General features: G+C 34.0%; 1 protein-coding gene across 1 annotated transcript; it reads left to right on the top strand.

Moving 5' to 3' along the window:
* The first annotated feature begins 383 nt into the window (after positions 1-383).
* Positions 384-9,696, top strand: LOC148621559 (uncharacterized). The gene is made up of 3 exons (XM_088576061.1): positions 384-1,704; positions 3,929-4,146; positions 8,392-9,696. Exons 1-3 carry the CDS (start codon positions 1,686-1,688, stop codon positions 8,614-8,616), a joined length of 462 nt encoding a protein of 153 aa, XP_088432187.1. The 5' UTR covers positions 384-1,685; the 3' UTR covers positions 8,617-9,696.
* The last annotated feature ends 7,155 nt before the right edge of the window (positions 9,697-16,851 follow it).

The following is a 16,851-nucleotide window of genomic DNA, read 5'->3' as shown; positions in this document are numbered from 1 at the left end:
GTTTCTGTATTCAGTATTTATAGTTGAGCATGCTACTTGAACTGTTTTGTGTTACGTGTAGGTAAACAATTTCTTTGACTGATTTTTATATTTTCTATAAATAAACATCGATATCACGAGACATATGATTGTTATTGGATCAACTTATTATAAAGATACACACCTTATTTGCAACCCATAAGTTTATTGAGATGTATATAACTCTGTAGTCTAAAAGTCATTGAAGTGCGTGATGTGAGAATTTTAATTCAAAAACATATATATATATATATATATATATATATATATATATATATATATATATATATATATATATATATATATATATATATATATAAACATTCTTAGACGTTTGTACATGCATCATTAATTTGATCCTCTATACTACATAATAACACCTAGATGAACTGTCCCGTACTACCATACATCGTGTACTAAGTTACAGCCCTAGATTAATCCTACGAGGAGGAATGACCCGGCCAGCGAAAGCTATATTTTTATGTAGCCTAGCTGGCCGAGTGGTCTAGGGCGCTGGACTTTGTGCAGGCGGTGTTGCCATGGATGTCACAGCGGTACGGGTTCGAGTCCCGCGGAGGGAACGACAGAAATTTGCTTCGCTGGTTTGACAGTTCTAACATCGTTGAGAATTTTTCAGACCCTTCTATAAGTTTACGTTATCTTCCCTGTATCAATTTGATCCGATGGAGCAGTGTAGAGAATAGAGTAGTCACATTCTGAGACGTTGTATAATATTGATTTGTTGTGACATGCATCATTAATTTGATCCTTTATCCTACATAATAACACCTAGATGAACTGTCCCGTACTACCATACATCGTGTACTAAGTTACAGCCCTAGATTAATCCTACGAGGAGGAATCACCTGGCCAGCGAAAGCTATATTTTTATATAGCCTAGCTGGCCGAGTGGTCTGGGACGCTGGACTTGGTGCAGGCGGTTTTGCCATGGATGTCACAGCGGTACGGGTTCGAGTCCCGCGGAGGGAACGACAGAAATTTGCTTCGCAGGTTTGACAGTTCTAACATCGTCTAACACGTAAATGGGAGATAAACGGGTACCTGAAAATCCAACATTATGTTATTGGACTTGATGAATTAGAGAGTGCACAGCACACGTAGTTAATAGACAATACCTTAGAAAACGCCTGATAATGGGCAAAAATGATATGCGTCTATTGGTATTTTTTAGGAATGAAAGTCTAGGTATGGCTTCAATGATGTCTCGAATAGGATCTATGTTGTGACCTTTTGCAGTTACATTTGTTTTATATGTTTTGCAAATGCACATTGACATTATTAAGTCACCAACTTATGCAAATATTTATGTGAATAATCATTCACAGATGCATAGAAGATCGCGACACTTAGTGTAAAAGGATTTTGATTCGTGTATACCAATTTTTGTGGATCAGGCAATAAACAAAAGTGCATGGATTCTTGAATTCGTGGTTTTGAAGATTTCAATATACACTTCAATGGGAATCTTCCATTCGTTAGGAACCAAATTTTGTTTTTTGGCATACTCAAAAAACAACAAAAATGTTTTTTTTACAAACAATAGTACTTTTACTGTAACTAAGTTTAAATACGGAAGAAATAGGTACTTACATGTGTTGTGATCTTTCCAAGCAATGTGTGCATGAACCTACAAGACGTACCAGTGGATGCTTAAATCAGCAATGGGTCTGTAGTTATTTTTTCCAAAAAATAAGGTTTATTAAACAACTTCCTTCAATTTGATAATAAGGACATATAAGCATAAAATGGATTTTGTATTCAATATCAGTGAAATGGGATCGACAAATGACATTTTTATTGCTATAAGATTATGAGAAGATAACTTTTTTCTTTTGTTGAAGAATTTCTTATGCATAATAGATATACACAATATCTTTTGGCGTAATTTCATTTAAAAAGTTATTCAAGCAAATTTAAAACCACCACATTAGTAAAAATTCGCTTATGACACGTGTTCATCATTACAATATTTCATAATTAAAGTTTACATATATACATCCACGGAGTGGTTTAAAAATAATTGGTGCACAGTTTTGGCAAAACGGATTCTATGAAATATATTACAATACATTGGGGTCGGACTGACAGGGTCAAACACTTTTAATTGAATTAAAATAAGTAAATCGTACTTTCATCTATTGCCCTCAAGTCAATAATTCGTCTGAACTTTCATTTTAGTAACTCGTATGGAAGATTTGCATTTATTTAATATCTTTTATTTTTTGAGAGATTCCGTACATTCAGTGATGAGTTTTACTCCTAGCTTTTTATGATATATTTATTACACAGAGTAGCCGCGAACATTTAGATTATACAGCTAGTAAATTAATTTTTATTCATTATTATGAATAAAAACTCGAATAAAATAATGTTTTTATTTATATTACTACCATACTTTGCATTCACAGTGCACTATAGATCCGCGTTTAGTTCGTGAATATGCTAAATATAGCAATTTATCGAAGCAGACTTTGGGTAGAACAAAAGCTCTTCCTCGAGGGCGTGTATATTTGGCTTGTTCAGCGCTTTCTCGTCGACTGTTCCCCGATTAGCACGACATGGTCTAAACTTAATTTCTAATTACATATGAGGCAAAGCTGTACAAACGAATAATTGTTGACCTTAAATCATGTAGTTTATGAGGTGACATTGCATTTATCCGAAGCGTTTTTTATCCTGAAATATTAGCTTATCGTATTCCTATTGAAGAACAAAAACAGAAAAAAAAATTTGATTGTATCATTTCATTTAAAGTTACAAAAACGGTTGCGTTATATCTAGTTCGAAAGAAGGTCATCAGCCCTTTTTTTGATTATGATTTTCACATGGTGAAGTTAAAATGAACTCGTTCGTTGTTAAACCACAGTTTTGAAATGTCATGAATATGATATAAGTTTCATTTTGTCAATGACATTTTCTAGCGTGCCACATTTATTCGATGTAGGAGCCCATTGATTTTTCTTTTTGAATTTTCGAGTGTATATATCACTTTCTTCATGGTCGGAGTCAGAACTGTCAGGGTCTATATCCTGGTCTTCATGTTTGTTAGCAAAATGTTCTTTGAGCCTGAGATCAAATTTATCCAGGCCATCTTCAAGTTGAACGTCATCTTTATTGTTAGGGGTGGAACAGAAATTCAAACCTTTAGATAAAATTCTGGTTTCGATATATATTTTTAAATTGTTTTCCAAAGTTAATTGTAACATTGATAAAAACACCCTCTTTGTTATTTTCATTCATGCACCTTATCAGTTGCTTATGTGAGCCTTTGATAAAGGTACAATCACCCACAGCATACGCGATTCAGCTTCTGAATCTGTTTTGATCTTGAATTTTGTGAGTTTTATGCTCGTGAAGTTTTGTGAGTTTTATGCTCATACAGTTTTATGAGTTTTATGCTGAGGAAGCATATCAGTTATCCCAAAACCCGTAAACATAAAGTGACTATGAAATTTTCTTAAAGTTGAATTACCAAAAATTGTTCTGATGTCGATTCATTCTTCAAGAATTACATACATGTAGCTAAGAGGTGATAGAGCAGTTTTTCACCCTTAGAAAAAACATTGTCATCCCGAGTCGTCGCCAAGTGTGACAATCTATTTTAACATGGTCGAAAACTGCTCTATCACTCTTAGCTATGTGTTATTCACTTTATTATACTGATTATCCCATTTTCACGAGAGGGTTATTGATAAAAACAATTATCCACCTCTAAGACATATGAAAAAGTAAAATACCACCCTCGTATGGACCCAATCGAAATAAAGCAAACTGACATGAAGTATGATAAAAATGTTTTATTTCTTTTACGAATGAAAATTTAGGAATTAAGAAAAGTAGCCGATTAGATCATATTACAAATATACTTATATTTTTTTTTATTTATAAGGATACAAACCGCCATACAAGTGTGCGGAAATGAATGTGACTTCGTACCTAGACAACCATAACAGCTATTTTACAAATGCTTCGCAACTTAATGTTAACTACAGAAAGTGCAAAATAGACATTCTTGTTAACCAGTCAAGTAATACGCAGCATTTTACGGAAGATTGTATCAACGGATATAATTATGGTATACCTTATGATCGTACAACAGTAACAGAGGTAAAGGTCAATAAGAATTAAAATCATGCTGCATTATTAGTGATATACGAAAAACGACGATATTTTATCGTATGTTCAATGTTAATACATGTATAAAGTCGTATTTGCATTCGTGTGTTTAAAGAAACTTGATTATAAAAAATGTAGCAAAGAAATTACCAAATTGCAAAGAAACGCTCAAAATTATTAATAAGCATTTGATGAAGGTCTTGGGGATCACTTAAATTATTTTCCGGAAGTATCTACTACAAATGCATTACAAGAGGCAACGATTGATACTAAATACTAATATTAATATTGAAAAATTTTCACGTGTTTGAAGACGTAAACTCCTGTCAGAAGCGCTAGGTTTGTCGTAAAAAGCGACTAAATAGTGCTCAGAACACTAGCCGGGTGCTAGAGCGCTCTGCCCACAGAGCAACTGGGATGTGTGCCCCAGGTGGTGGAATTGGGTACCCCTGGCGTGTTACATGCTGGGGTTGTCAGGCTATAATACGGGAAACCTGACCGCAAACCATAGTGGTGCGCCGTGTTGGGAAAGATGCAAAGTTCCTCGCACGTTAAAGAACCTTACTGTGGTATTCTCCTGGAGTAGGAACCATAGGGCTCCGCCACAGGAGGCTAAATTGCCCGACCCTACCCACCTTTCCCCATTTCCAGTGGCAATCAAAATTTGTCGACCCCATTCTCCTTGTGTCCCACCCCTTTTTCATTTCATCATTTCATGTTCATTTTGACATCAATTTCATGTTCATCGTCTGAATATAGCTGAAGTATTGCTGCTCGGACGTTAAACCCCAACAAACAAACAAACCTGTCAGCAGGATTATAACTAAATATGTATATAAGAACTACTCATAACCTAACGTGTTGAAATAACAAAATCCACACCCAGCACCGAGACAAATACCATGTGCAATACTAGAAATGAATATAACGGGAATAGGCATGGTGTTTACATGTATGTCAAAGAGACAACAACTTCGGAATGAAAATGTATGCCGTCGAGCTTATTTTGATTTTGGTTTGTGCAAATTTCGGTAAATAATTATGTCAAGCAAAATAAGCATAATAAGCATCTACCGTCTTATCAATTGTTTTCTTGGGATGTTTTAAATGATAATGAACATGTTTGTCGTAAATGATTTCACGTGTTGCAGCGGTCGGCTTAATGCTTATTAAGCATCAATGCACATATGGTAAACAAAATCTCAGAATTTACTTATAAAGACATTATAGCAAGTAAGCGTCTCTGTGTTTAGTGTTTTACAATGTATAAGCGTAGGCGAAGAGGAAATTAAATTGCAAGGATCATGCATTTTATATAATTTAAAGGATTATATATATCCTGTAACTTTTGCTTTTATGTTGATTCGACTTTCGGTATTTGTTCAGATCCCCAATCTTAAAGAGACGATTGGATAGTATTGGAATTGCTATTAGTTTTGAGAACATCACAACTAAGAAAAAAATTACAAAAATCAAACTGAAAAGCAACAGTTATACAAACTGCATTTGTAATAACATAGTTTATGAAGGATTGTATCAGGTTACTATGTCTATGCTCGTTTGCATTCATTTTTCTTTTGTAATTTGTTATTCTAAGTCGTTAAAATAAATCCTATATTGTTTCACGTATACGGGAACCAAATCTCAATGAAGTTACTGGTAACTTGGTCCGGAAATATATGTTTTGTTGAAGGAGCTTCAGTTAAATTAAAATGATGATACCGTCTGTATTCTTCTTGCAATAATCTTACAATGGGACCTTGTTTGCAGTGGTGCAGAACGGTCTGAACTCGCTAAAACAATACTCATGCTTGCTCATGTAGGATCGCTAATGTTTGCCCCGCTGTCGGATAGATTCGGACGAAAGACAAACAATGCTATTGCGAGCATACTTTACCTGCTAACTGGCTTGGCAACATTATTTACTTCAAGTATAGATGTTTTCCTGTTGTTTAGGTTTCTTCAAGGAAATTTTCAAGGAGTAAGCGTGTTATGTGTGCTTTAGTTTTTTTTGTTTTTTTTTATGTTGTAACGCGTTGTCTGAGATGATTATTTATATTTGTTTTGTTTGTTTGTTGGGGTTTAACGTCCGAGCAGCAATATTTCAGCCATATTCAGACAATGAACATGAAATAGATGATAAAATGAACATGAAATGATAAAGAAAAAAGGATGGGTCACAAGGACAACAGGGTCGACAAATTTTGATTGTCACTAGAAAAAGGGGGGATGGGTAAGGTCGGGCAATTTAGCCTCCTGTGGCGGAGTGCAAAGGTTCCTACTCCTATCGAATACCACAGCAGGGTTCTTTAACGTGCGAGGAACGAGGCATCTTTCCCAACACGGTGCACCACTATGGTTTGCGGTCAGGTTTTCCGTATTATAGCCTGACAACCTCAGCATGTAACATGCCAGGGGTACCCCATTCCACCACCTGGGGCACACATCCCAGTTGCTCTGTGGACAGAGCGCCTAGCCCCCGGCTAGGTTTCTGAGCACTATTTAGTCGCCTTATACGACAAGCTTAGCGCTGCTGCAGGCCTATTCTTTTGACACCCGGACCTGCACGGGGCGATTATTTATAAGTACATAGTATAAACTAAAATATTTTTCATTATGACATTATGTTGGTCTACTGGTCTCGTTTTCGTTTCTATGGTTGGGTACATTTTTAGAAACAACTAATGGCGCCATATCGTTTGTTGTTATCAGTGTTAACAGTCCATGCATTATTTGATTGGTTGTAAGTATGCATGTACCGTATCAACTTGGATAACTAATTACAATATATATTGCACATAAATAAGGTTTATCTTTCTCTATGTATACATACCTTGAGCCTATGCATTTAAAGCTTTGGCTTGAATATATTTTAAATACACCTGTTACACTACATCGGTTTATACAGCGTATACTGACGTAAATATCATCAAATACCTTGATACATGATGCATCAAGCTGTAGAAATTAATGAGTATAATAAAGGAGATATGGTATGATTGACAAATTGACGGTCATTCACCAAAAGCCAAGCACCGAACATGAAGTTACCCTTCAAATGAGAATCATGCAAAATGTTAAATTCAAAATGTTAAAATAAACAAAAATCAACATGTGACTATACATATAACTCATGTTCCCAAGAGATAAAAGTTATATATAATGTACTGTAGAATTCAAAATTAAGGGAGATTACTCTGTAAATGGCATATAAACAAATAAAACTATTGTTTTTATGCCATTTACAGAGTAATCTCCTTTAATTTTTTAATAAAACAAAAACAATAGTAACTATTGAATTATCTCGTAAGAGCAGATATATTGGAATGAATAATTATACATTTCATCATATAGATCTGCAAAAAACAAAAAAAAAAGAATGTGTAGCATGTTTTGGATATATATTACTAATTACAGAATTTGCATGTTTCTGAACAATCCACGAGTTCATGATGACGACAATGAAATTTCTGTTCCAGAAGCCTAATTGTATGAAGTCTATACGGAATAAAAATTCTTCGTATAACTAATAAGCTGTGATAAGAAAACTGCTAACGAAGGTGCTGAAGGGATGTTGCCACAGATGAATGGAAAGTTGAAATATTCTTTCCGTTATCCGCTAAAAACCTTTTACATTTTCTTTATGAATTGTATCTAATTTTACTAAATCTATAGCTAGTTAGGTTTGCATTGACAACTAAATAGAAACCATACAATTTTCAAACAAAATGATAATGAATAAGTTATCAAGGGAACCAAGGTTATAGCGGTAATCAAAAGAATGTAATCCAGGGACAAAGACCAGACATGGAAAACAGACATACACAACGAAGAACATAAAGTAACTAAAATCAAACATACAAAGTAACAAAAGTAAATGAGCAACTCGGACTCCACTAAAACTGGGAGCATGGACCAGGTGCACCGGTAGGGTAAGCGTCCTCTGCTTTTCTAGAAACACCCGCCGAGTTGCTCATAAAAAGCCAAGTCCGGGGTAGAATAATGCTTTTCAATACATTAATTCTATGATAAATTTATTCATCCTAGGTATTTGGTAGATAACTTTCTCATTGGCAAACATACCACATCTCCTATTGTTTATTTTGTTTATTTATTTCATTTTTCATTCCAGCCATTTCCTTTATGATCTCATGATGAATGTAAATAGCCTGAAATTCCTGTCCACGTTGTATCTATATTAATGGTTAATTGAAATACTAAATATATTACTTTCAGTCCGATTATATATTGTGGGGGCCTCCAGCTGTATTTGCTGCTTTGAATGTGATAGTAATAGTTTCTCTACTGTATCTACCAGAAACAATGGGTCGCGAACTATCGCCAACTGTGGAGGAGATGAAAGCCTGGAATGACCATAAACGTACCTGCTGTGGCTCGTCTCCAAAGGAGGGTGATTTTAAATTAGAGGGGCAAACCAATCCTGCATTTACCAAACTTTGAAGTTTTACTAGAGGATGAATACGTAATACTCCTTTATGACTTTATTGGAGATTTTTTTCTATGGCTTGTATCTATTTTAAGTAACTGTTTTTGTAAGAATCATGCAAAACCTGAAAAATGTGATACACCCCAAAAACGGATACATATTTTTATTTTTTGTAATTAAGTTGTTTTATGGGTCTATACTATGGAATGTGTAATTATTAATTCAAATCTTCCTGTTCTTCTTAGATAATCAATATTGAAAATCCAATACATTTTATTGTTTGCGAGTGTCATTTACAGAGTTATCTCCCTTAATTTTGAAATCTACAGTGCATTCTATATAATAATTATCTCCTATGAACACGGGTTATATGAAAAACTGAATGTTAATTTCTGTTTACCATGGCAATTCAAACAAAATTTTCAAAAATAAAAATATGTAGGCTTTTTACCCATGAATCACATTTTTTATGATTCTTAGCTGAAGTACTACTTAAACGCTTAGCTTAGATTGAGATAGAGTACCAATCAAAGGTAGACGAAAGAAATGAATATATTCTCAAAATTAATATATGTATAAAATACAAGCTTACTGAATAAGAAACCATGTTTGGAGAACCTTATTTGCACGATGAAATTACGTTTAAACTAGAACTTTCGGTTTAAGGTTGTTAGAAAAATGAGTGATCAATACACATTTGAAAATAGCTGTATCAATCAATTTTATATTATATTTTATTCTCTTTTTATTAATTGCATTTCAATCAAATTGTTTTAGATTTTGCAAATTCATTCAATTTGAATCAAGGAATATAAATGTATTCTGTTAAATTGTTTAATGCTTTCAGCTGGTTTATGCTTCCAGTTCTGAGAGAAGTCCGTGTTGCTCCTTTATTTTGTCTCTATGAAGGCCTTGTTTTTGGCTTGTAGTGTATATCTATTTTATTTGTTTGGCTCTTTCAATTGAAAAATATTCTTTTTGAGTACCGTTCGAATTTTGGATCCATTTATTTCTCTAAAATATTCATTACAACGAATCTTATAATGTAAAATAGGTAGAGTAACTGATCTGTGTGTTAATCATTTGCTCTGCATAGATTTCTGAATTAAATATCTATAAAAATTTAACATTCTTTATTGTTTTCATCAATTGCCTTTGAACAAAACAAAATTAATTCTTTATCGGACAAATTTAGTTTCTACTTATTCTTGAATATAAAGTACTGATTTTCGAACTGTGTTATGTCGAATTGTTATGGAATACGATCAACAAAGGACTTTAACCTATTTAGTTTGTGCTTTGTACAAAATACTGACACATTATTTTACAGCTGTGATAGTGGTATCCCAAACTTTAAGTGCGTTAGATACTATTTGTCATAGATAATCGACAACTAACTAGATGTTTTTATTTTCTATGAGTCTGCATAATGATTATAATACAATAAAATTTAATAAAACATCACCAAAAACAGATACACTAAAACAAAAATAAACACGAATGAACAAGGACAATGATCTAAACTACTTTTTTTTACGATTCAGTTTTTTTTAATCTAATGTTATTAATTTTGTTGCTCATGATAATTAAATAAATGTAATTATTGTACATGTAAATTGTAAACCTATTTTTATTCACCTAAGTCCCTATTAAGGCATTTTCATCCCCTTGGGGATGTTGTCTCTTTGACATATACACCAATCCTATTTTCAATTTATTGTGTTATCTTTCTTTTGTCATATTTGTCTTTTTAGCTGAACTCTTGAAGGTCCATGTGAGCTATTGTCATCATTTAGCGCTTGTCGTCAGTGTCGATGTCGTGATCCGCTTCATTCTACTCTGAAAATACTCAGTGGATTATTCCCAAGTTTGGTGATCAGCATTTGTGGGCTATATACTTAAGAAATTGTGTCGACTATATAAATTAAGAGTAAAACTTGGCCGTTGTACCTAGTTTCTGGCCACAAGTCGCCAACTTCTACATGCATTTAAACTGTAAAAGACGGAAAAAGCTTTAAATTAAATGTAACATTCTTTCTTCAGCTTCAAGAACTCGACAAATGATACCATTTGATTAAAGTTGTATGACGAGTCCTTAAATACTGGAAAACCGTAGTATAAGAGTAATCAAGGGAACCAAAGTTTTAGCGGTAATCAAAAGAATATAATCCAGGGACAAAGACCAGACATACACAACAAAGAACTTAAAGTAGCTAAAATCTTACATACACAACAAAGAACATAAAGTAACTAAAATCATACATACAAAGCAACAAAAGTAAATGAGCAACTCGGACTCCACTAAAAACTGGGAGCATGAACCAGGTGCACCGGTACGGTAAGCGTCCTCTGCTTTTCTAGAAACACCCGCCGAGCTGCTCATGAAAAGTCAAGTCCGGGGTAGACAAACGAGGACAGGAAAACTATGACCCGTTGAATAAATTAGTTTTCATGGTGCTGATGGATGCATCATAACGATCCAGAAGAAATAAAGAATGAAACTCTCATTTATTTGAGGGATCTTACTAAAATGTCTTCAAATGTCTCAATATGATTTCGACTGCGTGAGAACTTCTTATCAGAGTTTTTGCTATTGAAAGGCTAGAAAATGAAAGGTAAAAAATAACTAGGGTTTTGTTGTTAGCTTGTCACTTGAACGGAAAAATATTTCAGTTGGTGTTATCATTTTTGTAGCAAGGTCTACTATAGTCGTTGATGTTCCAAGACATAAAACAACACATTAAAAGAGGTGTTGTCTTTACAATTATATTTGTGTTATTTTTATTTTCAGTTTAGACCCATTATAGATAAAAAGAAACTTTCAATTCATGAATCTTCTTTATTGACAAAAGAACGTTGATTGATTGATTGATTGATTGATTGATTGATTGATTGTTGGAGTTTAACGTACGAACAGCAATATTGCAGCTATATTCAGGCGATGAACATGAAATGGTTGATAAAATGAACATGAAATGAAAAATGGGATGGGACACAGGGATAATAGGGTCGACAAATTTTGACTGCCACTAGAAAAAAGGAGGGATGGGTAAGGTCGGGCAATTTAGCTTCCTGTGGCGGAGCGCAAAGGTTCCTACTCTTTAACGAATACCACAGCAGGGTTCTTTAACTTGCGAGGAACGCAATCCTATGGATTGCGGTCAGGTTTTCCGTATCATAGCCTGAAAACCCCAGCATGTAACACGCCAGGGGTACCCCATTTCACCACTTGGGACACACGCAGAGCGCCTAGCCCCCGGCTAGTTAAGTGTTTCTATGAAAACGTACAACCAAAAACAGTACCATCACACAACACATAAAACGACCAAATAATAATAAGGTAATATCTAAGGCATTTTTCTTCACATTCTTGCCTATCTATACAGATACATTTTTGTTATATATAAAGCGTTGTGCTTGATAAATTCGCGAATTAAATTAGCAACACTAGATTAGGATTTCTTAGATTTTTGTTTCAAAATGTTACCTGTGTGATTAAATAAATGGAATTTAATCCAGAGACAAAGACCTTACATGGAAAACAGACACACACAACAAAGAAAACATGAAATAAACAAATTAATACATACAAAGCAACAAAAGTAAATGAGCAACTCAGACTCCACTAAAAACTGGGAGCATGTACCAGATGCATGGGTAGGGTATGCGTCCTCTGCTTTTCTAGAAACACCCGACGAGTTACTCATAAAAGGTCCAGGATACACGAAAGAGTAATAAACAACTGAATTACATTTTAATGTAATTCAAAGAAATTCTGAAATTGCAAGGGACAGCTTATGGTATATTGGCATAGAATTAAGAGACTCATGATGAAAAAAAGAAAACTTCATGTTTGCTCTAGGATCAAAATAAGTAAATAGAAAGAGTCCTATATTCAAAATGCTATTTCAAAAGTTTTAATCTTTTAATTTATATTTTATTTTAGTAAGTGATATATGGACTTTTTGTATGTAAATAAATATCGGTATCAGTCCAAATCGGTCACAAACTTCAATTATCATGGTACTGGATTGAATAACATTATGTTACATGTAAATAAATCTTATATGCAGTGTCAAAAAACGGGCTTCGATTTGTATTATCGTTTAGGCAAAATTGAATGTATTTGTTTTTCTTTTTTCAATTGTTTTTTAATTATTATTTATCAAGCTTGTGTTATAACAATGCAAAAATTATCTTATTGATAAGATTGATTTATAATTACTTTTGTATTTACGGTCGGCTTCTTACTGACATGCCATGTGACATACCATACGTTTAAATCTCATAATTATTATAATGATGCTCAGGGCGTAGAGTTGGTCTTCCCTTTGTTACATAAACAAACAATTGACTAAAAGATTTAAGCTGTCTATAAGCCACACAATTAAATACCTAGAATTATTTTTAAAAAAGTTTAAATCTCCTTAGCTTACCAGCTGATTATCATTAAATTACAGATAGATCAACTCCAATTCCTGAACATCAATTTTATATGGGTTGTGATAAGGTACATCTTTTCTAGTTATGCGCTAAGCTCTCATTTATGACAAAATGTCAGTCATCATTACATCTTAACCATTTTCATAATCTATTCATTCAAGAAAAAAAATACTTTCCTGACATCAAAAATGAAATCGCTAATAGAGGAAATAAAGACATGAATGAATGAATGATAATTGACATGTCATGTGACATACCATACGTTCATATCGGATAATTAATATAATGATGCTCAGGACATAGAGTTGGTCTCCCTTAGTTAAATAAACAAACAATTGACTATAAGATTTAAACTGCCTATTAGACACACATTTAAATACCAAGAATTGTAATAAAAAAAGGTTTAAATCTCCTTGACCATTTTCCGATGGCAACATCCATTCAGCATCTGCGTATGGAGTGTTCATATCACAACTCATACGTTATGCCAGAACTTGCCGAAACTACGAAGACTTTTTGTATCGCACTAGAATTCTAACAAATAGGCTCCTGGAACAGGGTTATGTTGCTACAAGATTGAAGTCATCACTACAGAAGTTTTATGGTCGTCATCATGAACTCGTGGATCGTTATGGTGTATCCATCTGCACCATGAAAACTGATTTATTCAACGGGTCATAGTTTCCTTTCCTTGTTCGTCTACCCCGGGCTTGACTTTTTATGAGCACCTCGGCGGGTGTTTCTAGAAAAGCAGAGGACTCTTACCCTGCCGGTGCACCTGGTCCATGCTCCCAGTTTTTAGTGGAGTCCGAGTTGCTCATTTACTTTTGTTACTTTGTATGTATGATTTTAGTTACTGTATGTTCTTCGTTGTGTATGTCTGTTTTCCATGTCGGGTCTTTGTCTCTGGATTACATTCTTTTGATTATCGCTCCAACCTTGGTTCCCTTGATTACTCTTTGACAAACAATGCATTCCTTTAACGGATAAATATACTAACCTGGACATTTATCTGTGTGATAACTTAAAATCTACAGCTAGAATTAATTCCGCGTTCTGGAAAGGTCGTAATTCGTACTTTGCAATTACACACATTCGAATAGAAAACATCATCCAATAGCAATACTTAAACTTTATCAATCTGTCGTCGTGCCTACATGCTTGTATGGCTGTGAATTTTGGCCTGGTTTGAGAAATCAAGACATTATTCAGCTTAATCGTCTCCAACACTTCTTTGTAAAGGACATTCAGAGGTTCAAGCCCCGAACAAGGACGAATATGTATGGAAGTATGTTCGGACTAAGCCCATTAATATGCAAAGAGGAAAAACGAAAACTGTACTTTTTGGTAAGCTTCGTAGAATGGAACCAAAGAGCATATCGAAACAGTTTTTTTTCTTATTAGACTTTTTACCTGTTTACCAAATATCAACTCCCGAAATGGTTTCATTGTGGACACTTTACAGATTATTCAAAAATACAATCTTTGTGAATTCCTAGATATATATCTGAACTTTGGTCATTCTCCATGTAAGTCTCAATGGAGAAACATAGTGACTGCCGCTGTCAACTCTGTCCAATTTGATTTATGGTATGACCGTGTAGTTTCTGATCGTTAATTCACAAGGTTCCATCAAGTGCATACGAACATATCTGTTGCTGACATATGGCTTTGGCCGCCGTCTTCCTTTGACCTAAGAACGGCATTTTTATTGCGCAATTAATCGTCATAGTACCTGATAGTGAAGTTAAAGACTGTAACCTATGTCACCGCTCATTTGTGGACGTAATGATGCATTCATCGTGCCAGTTTAGTCATACTGCAGATTAACGTAATATTTTCTTTGATCTGATAATCGGGAAAATTCCCCTAGATCTATACGTTGAGTTATTATGACCCAGGTGTCTTATACTGTGTTATGCTTGGGAAACAACCGTCTACTGAACTTGTTTAATTTGAATTGAACAATTTGCGCACATTGTGTTTCAAGCATGTGGTTCGATTTGCTGCAGACTATAACCGTATGTTAAACTCTATATTAAGTCGATCTTGAGCTCTACTGCTACAAGCGTATTTGTCAGCAATATATGGTGTTGAAATGTATCTGATGTGTAATATTACTGATAATAGTGCATATTTTGTTTTTACACTTATTTCCCTCCTTTTGATATTTTGATATAGTGTATGTTATAACTGCTCATCTTTTGTGTCCATGTACATTTGCTCGATATTCTTGTATATACTTACGATGTTGAAATCGCTAATAGAGGAAATAAAGACATGAATGAATGAATGATAATTGACATGTCATGTGCCATACCATACGTTCATATCGGATAATTAATATAATGATGCTCAGGACATAGAGTTGGTCTCCCTTAGTTAAATAAACAAACAATTGACTATAAGATTTAAACTGCCTATTAGATACAGATTTAAATACCAAGAATTATAAAAAAAAAACAAAAAAGAGTTTAAATCTCCTTGACGGTTTTCCAATTCACATCAAAAGGCAGCTTGACAGGTGATTGTCATTAAATTAAAGATCGATAAACTCTAATTCCTGAACATCCATTTTATATGGGTTGTAATAAGGTACATCTTATCTAGTTATGCGGTAAGCTCTCATTTATGACAAAATGTCAGTCATCATTACATCTTAAACATTTAAATAATTTATTCATTCAAGAAAAAAAAATACTTTCCTGACATCAAAAATGAAATAATTCTTTAAAATATATATCAGCTAAAGATAATTAAGCAAATGACAATCATGGACAAACATTTTGAAAGTCGATGTGCATCTCAGTTCAATGTTCTTAAATGGATTTAAAGTGATTGCAAAACGCTAAAACCGAACGGTACCTAAATGGTCTATAAAGATACAAGAAAGCGCGTTAAGTAATTTAAGTTTAGAGGTTATTGTTGAATATGTACTTATACAAATTATGTCAGTTTTTATACTTTGATGCATGTATATTGCTTGTTTATATTAACAACAGCTTAAACATTATTCTAACTCACTTGTACTTTTAAAATTGTTGACAAAAAAGAAAAATGTTATGCAGCATACATCGTACAAAGCGCTAATTTATCTTTTAAAAAAAGGATGTGCATTTATTCATTCATCTTTGATTTCCTCTTTGCATATGAGTATGCATAAATTAATGAATATGAATTTAAATGCATGAAAAATGAACAATGAAAAAATGTACACAGTATATATATTTTTCCACAGTGTAAGAGTAATCAAGGGAACCAAGGTTATAGGGTAATCAAAAGAATGTAATCCAGGGACAAAGACCAGACATGGAAAACAGACATACACAACAAAGGACATAAAGTAACTAAAATCATACATACAAAGTAACAAAAGTAAATGAGCAACTCGGACTACACTAACAACTGGGAGCATGGACCTGGTGCACCGGTAGGGTAAGAGTCCTCTGCTTTTCTAGAAACATCCGCCGAGTTGCTCATAAAAAGTCAAGTCCGGGGTGGACAAACGAGGAAAGGAAAACTATGACCCGTTGAATACATCAGTTTTCATGGTGCTGATGAATACACCATAACGATCCACGAGTTCATGATGACGACCATAAAACTTCTGTAGTGATGACTTCAATCTTGTAGCAACATAACCCTGTTCCAGAACCAATTTGTTAGAGTTCTAGCGCGATACAAAAACGCGTTCACCACATTGGACAAGTATGTTGTCGATGATGATTTGGAATTATGTGTATTGTTTTTTGGTTTTTTTTTTTAAAAACAACGATGCATGATATTTTTAAGTCGGGGAATACAAG

This window comes from Perna viridis, chromosome 3 (genome assembly GCF_037379345.1).
Source record: "Perna viridis isolate PV_CMFRI_1.1 ecotype Kerala chromosome 3, ASM3737934v1, whole genome shotgun sequence".
Lineage (NCBI taxonomy): Eukaryota > Metazoa > Mollusca > Bivalvia > Mytilida > Mytilidae > Perna > Perna viridis.
Note: the sequence above shows the minus strand (reverse complement) of the source record. Positions and strands in the feature narration are given on the sequence as shown.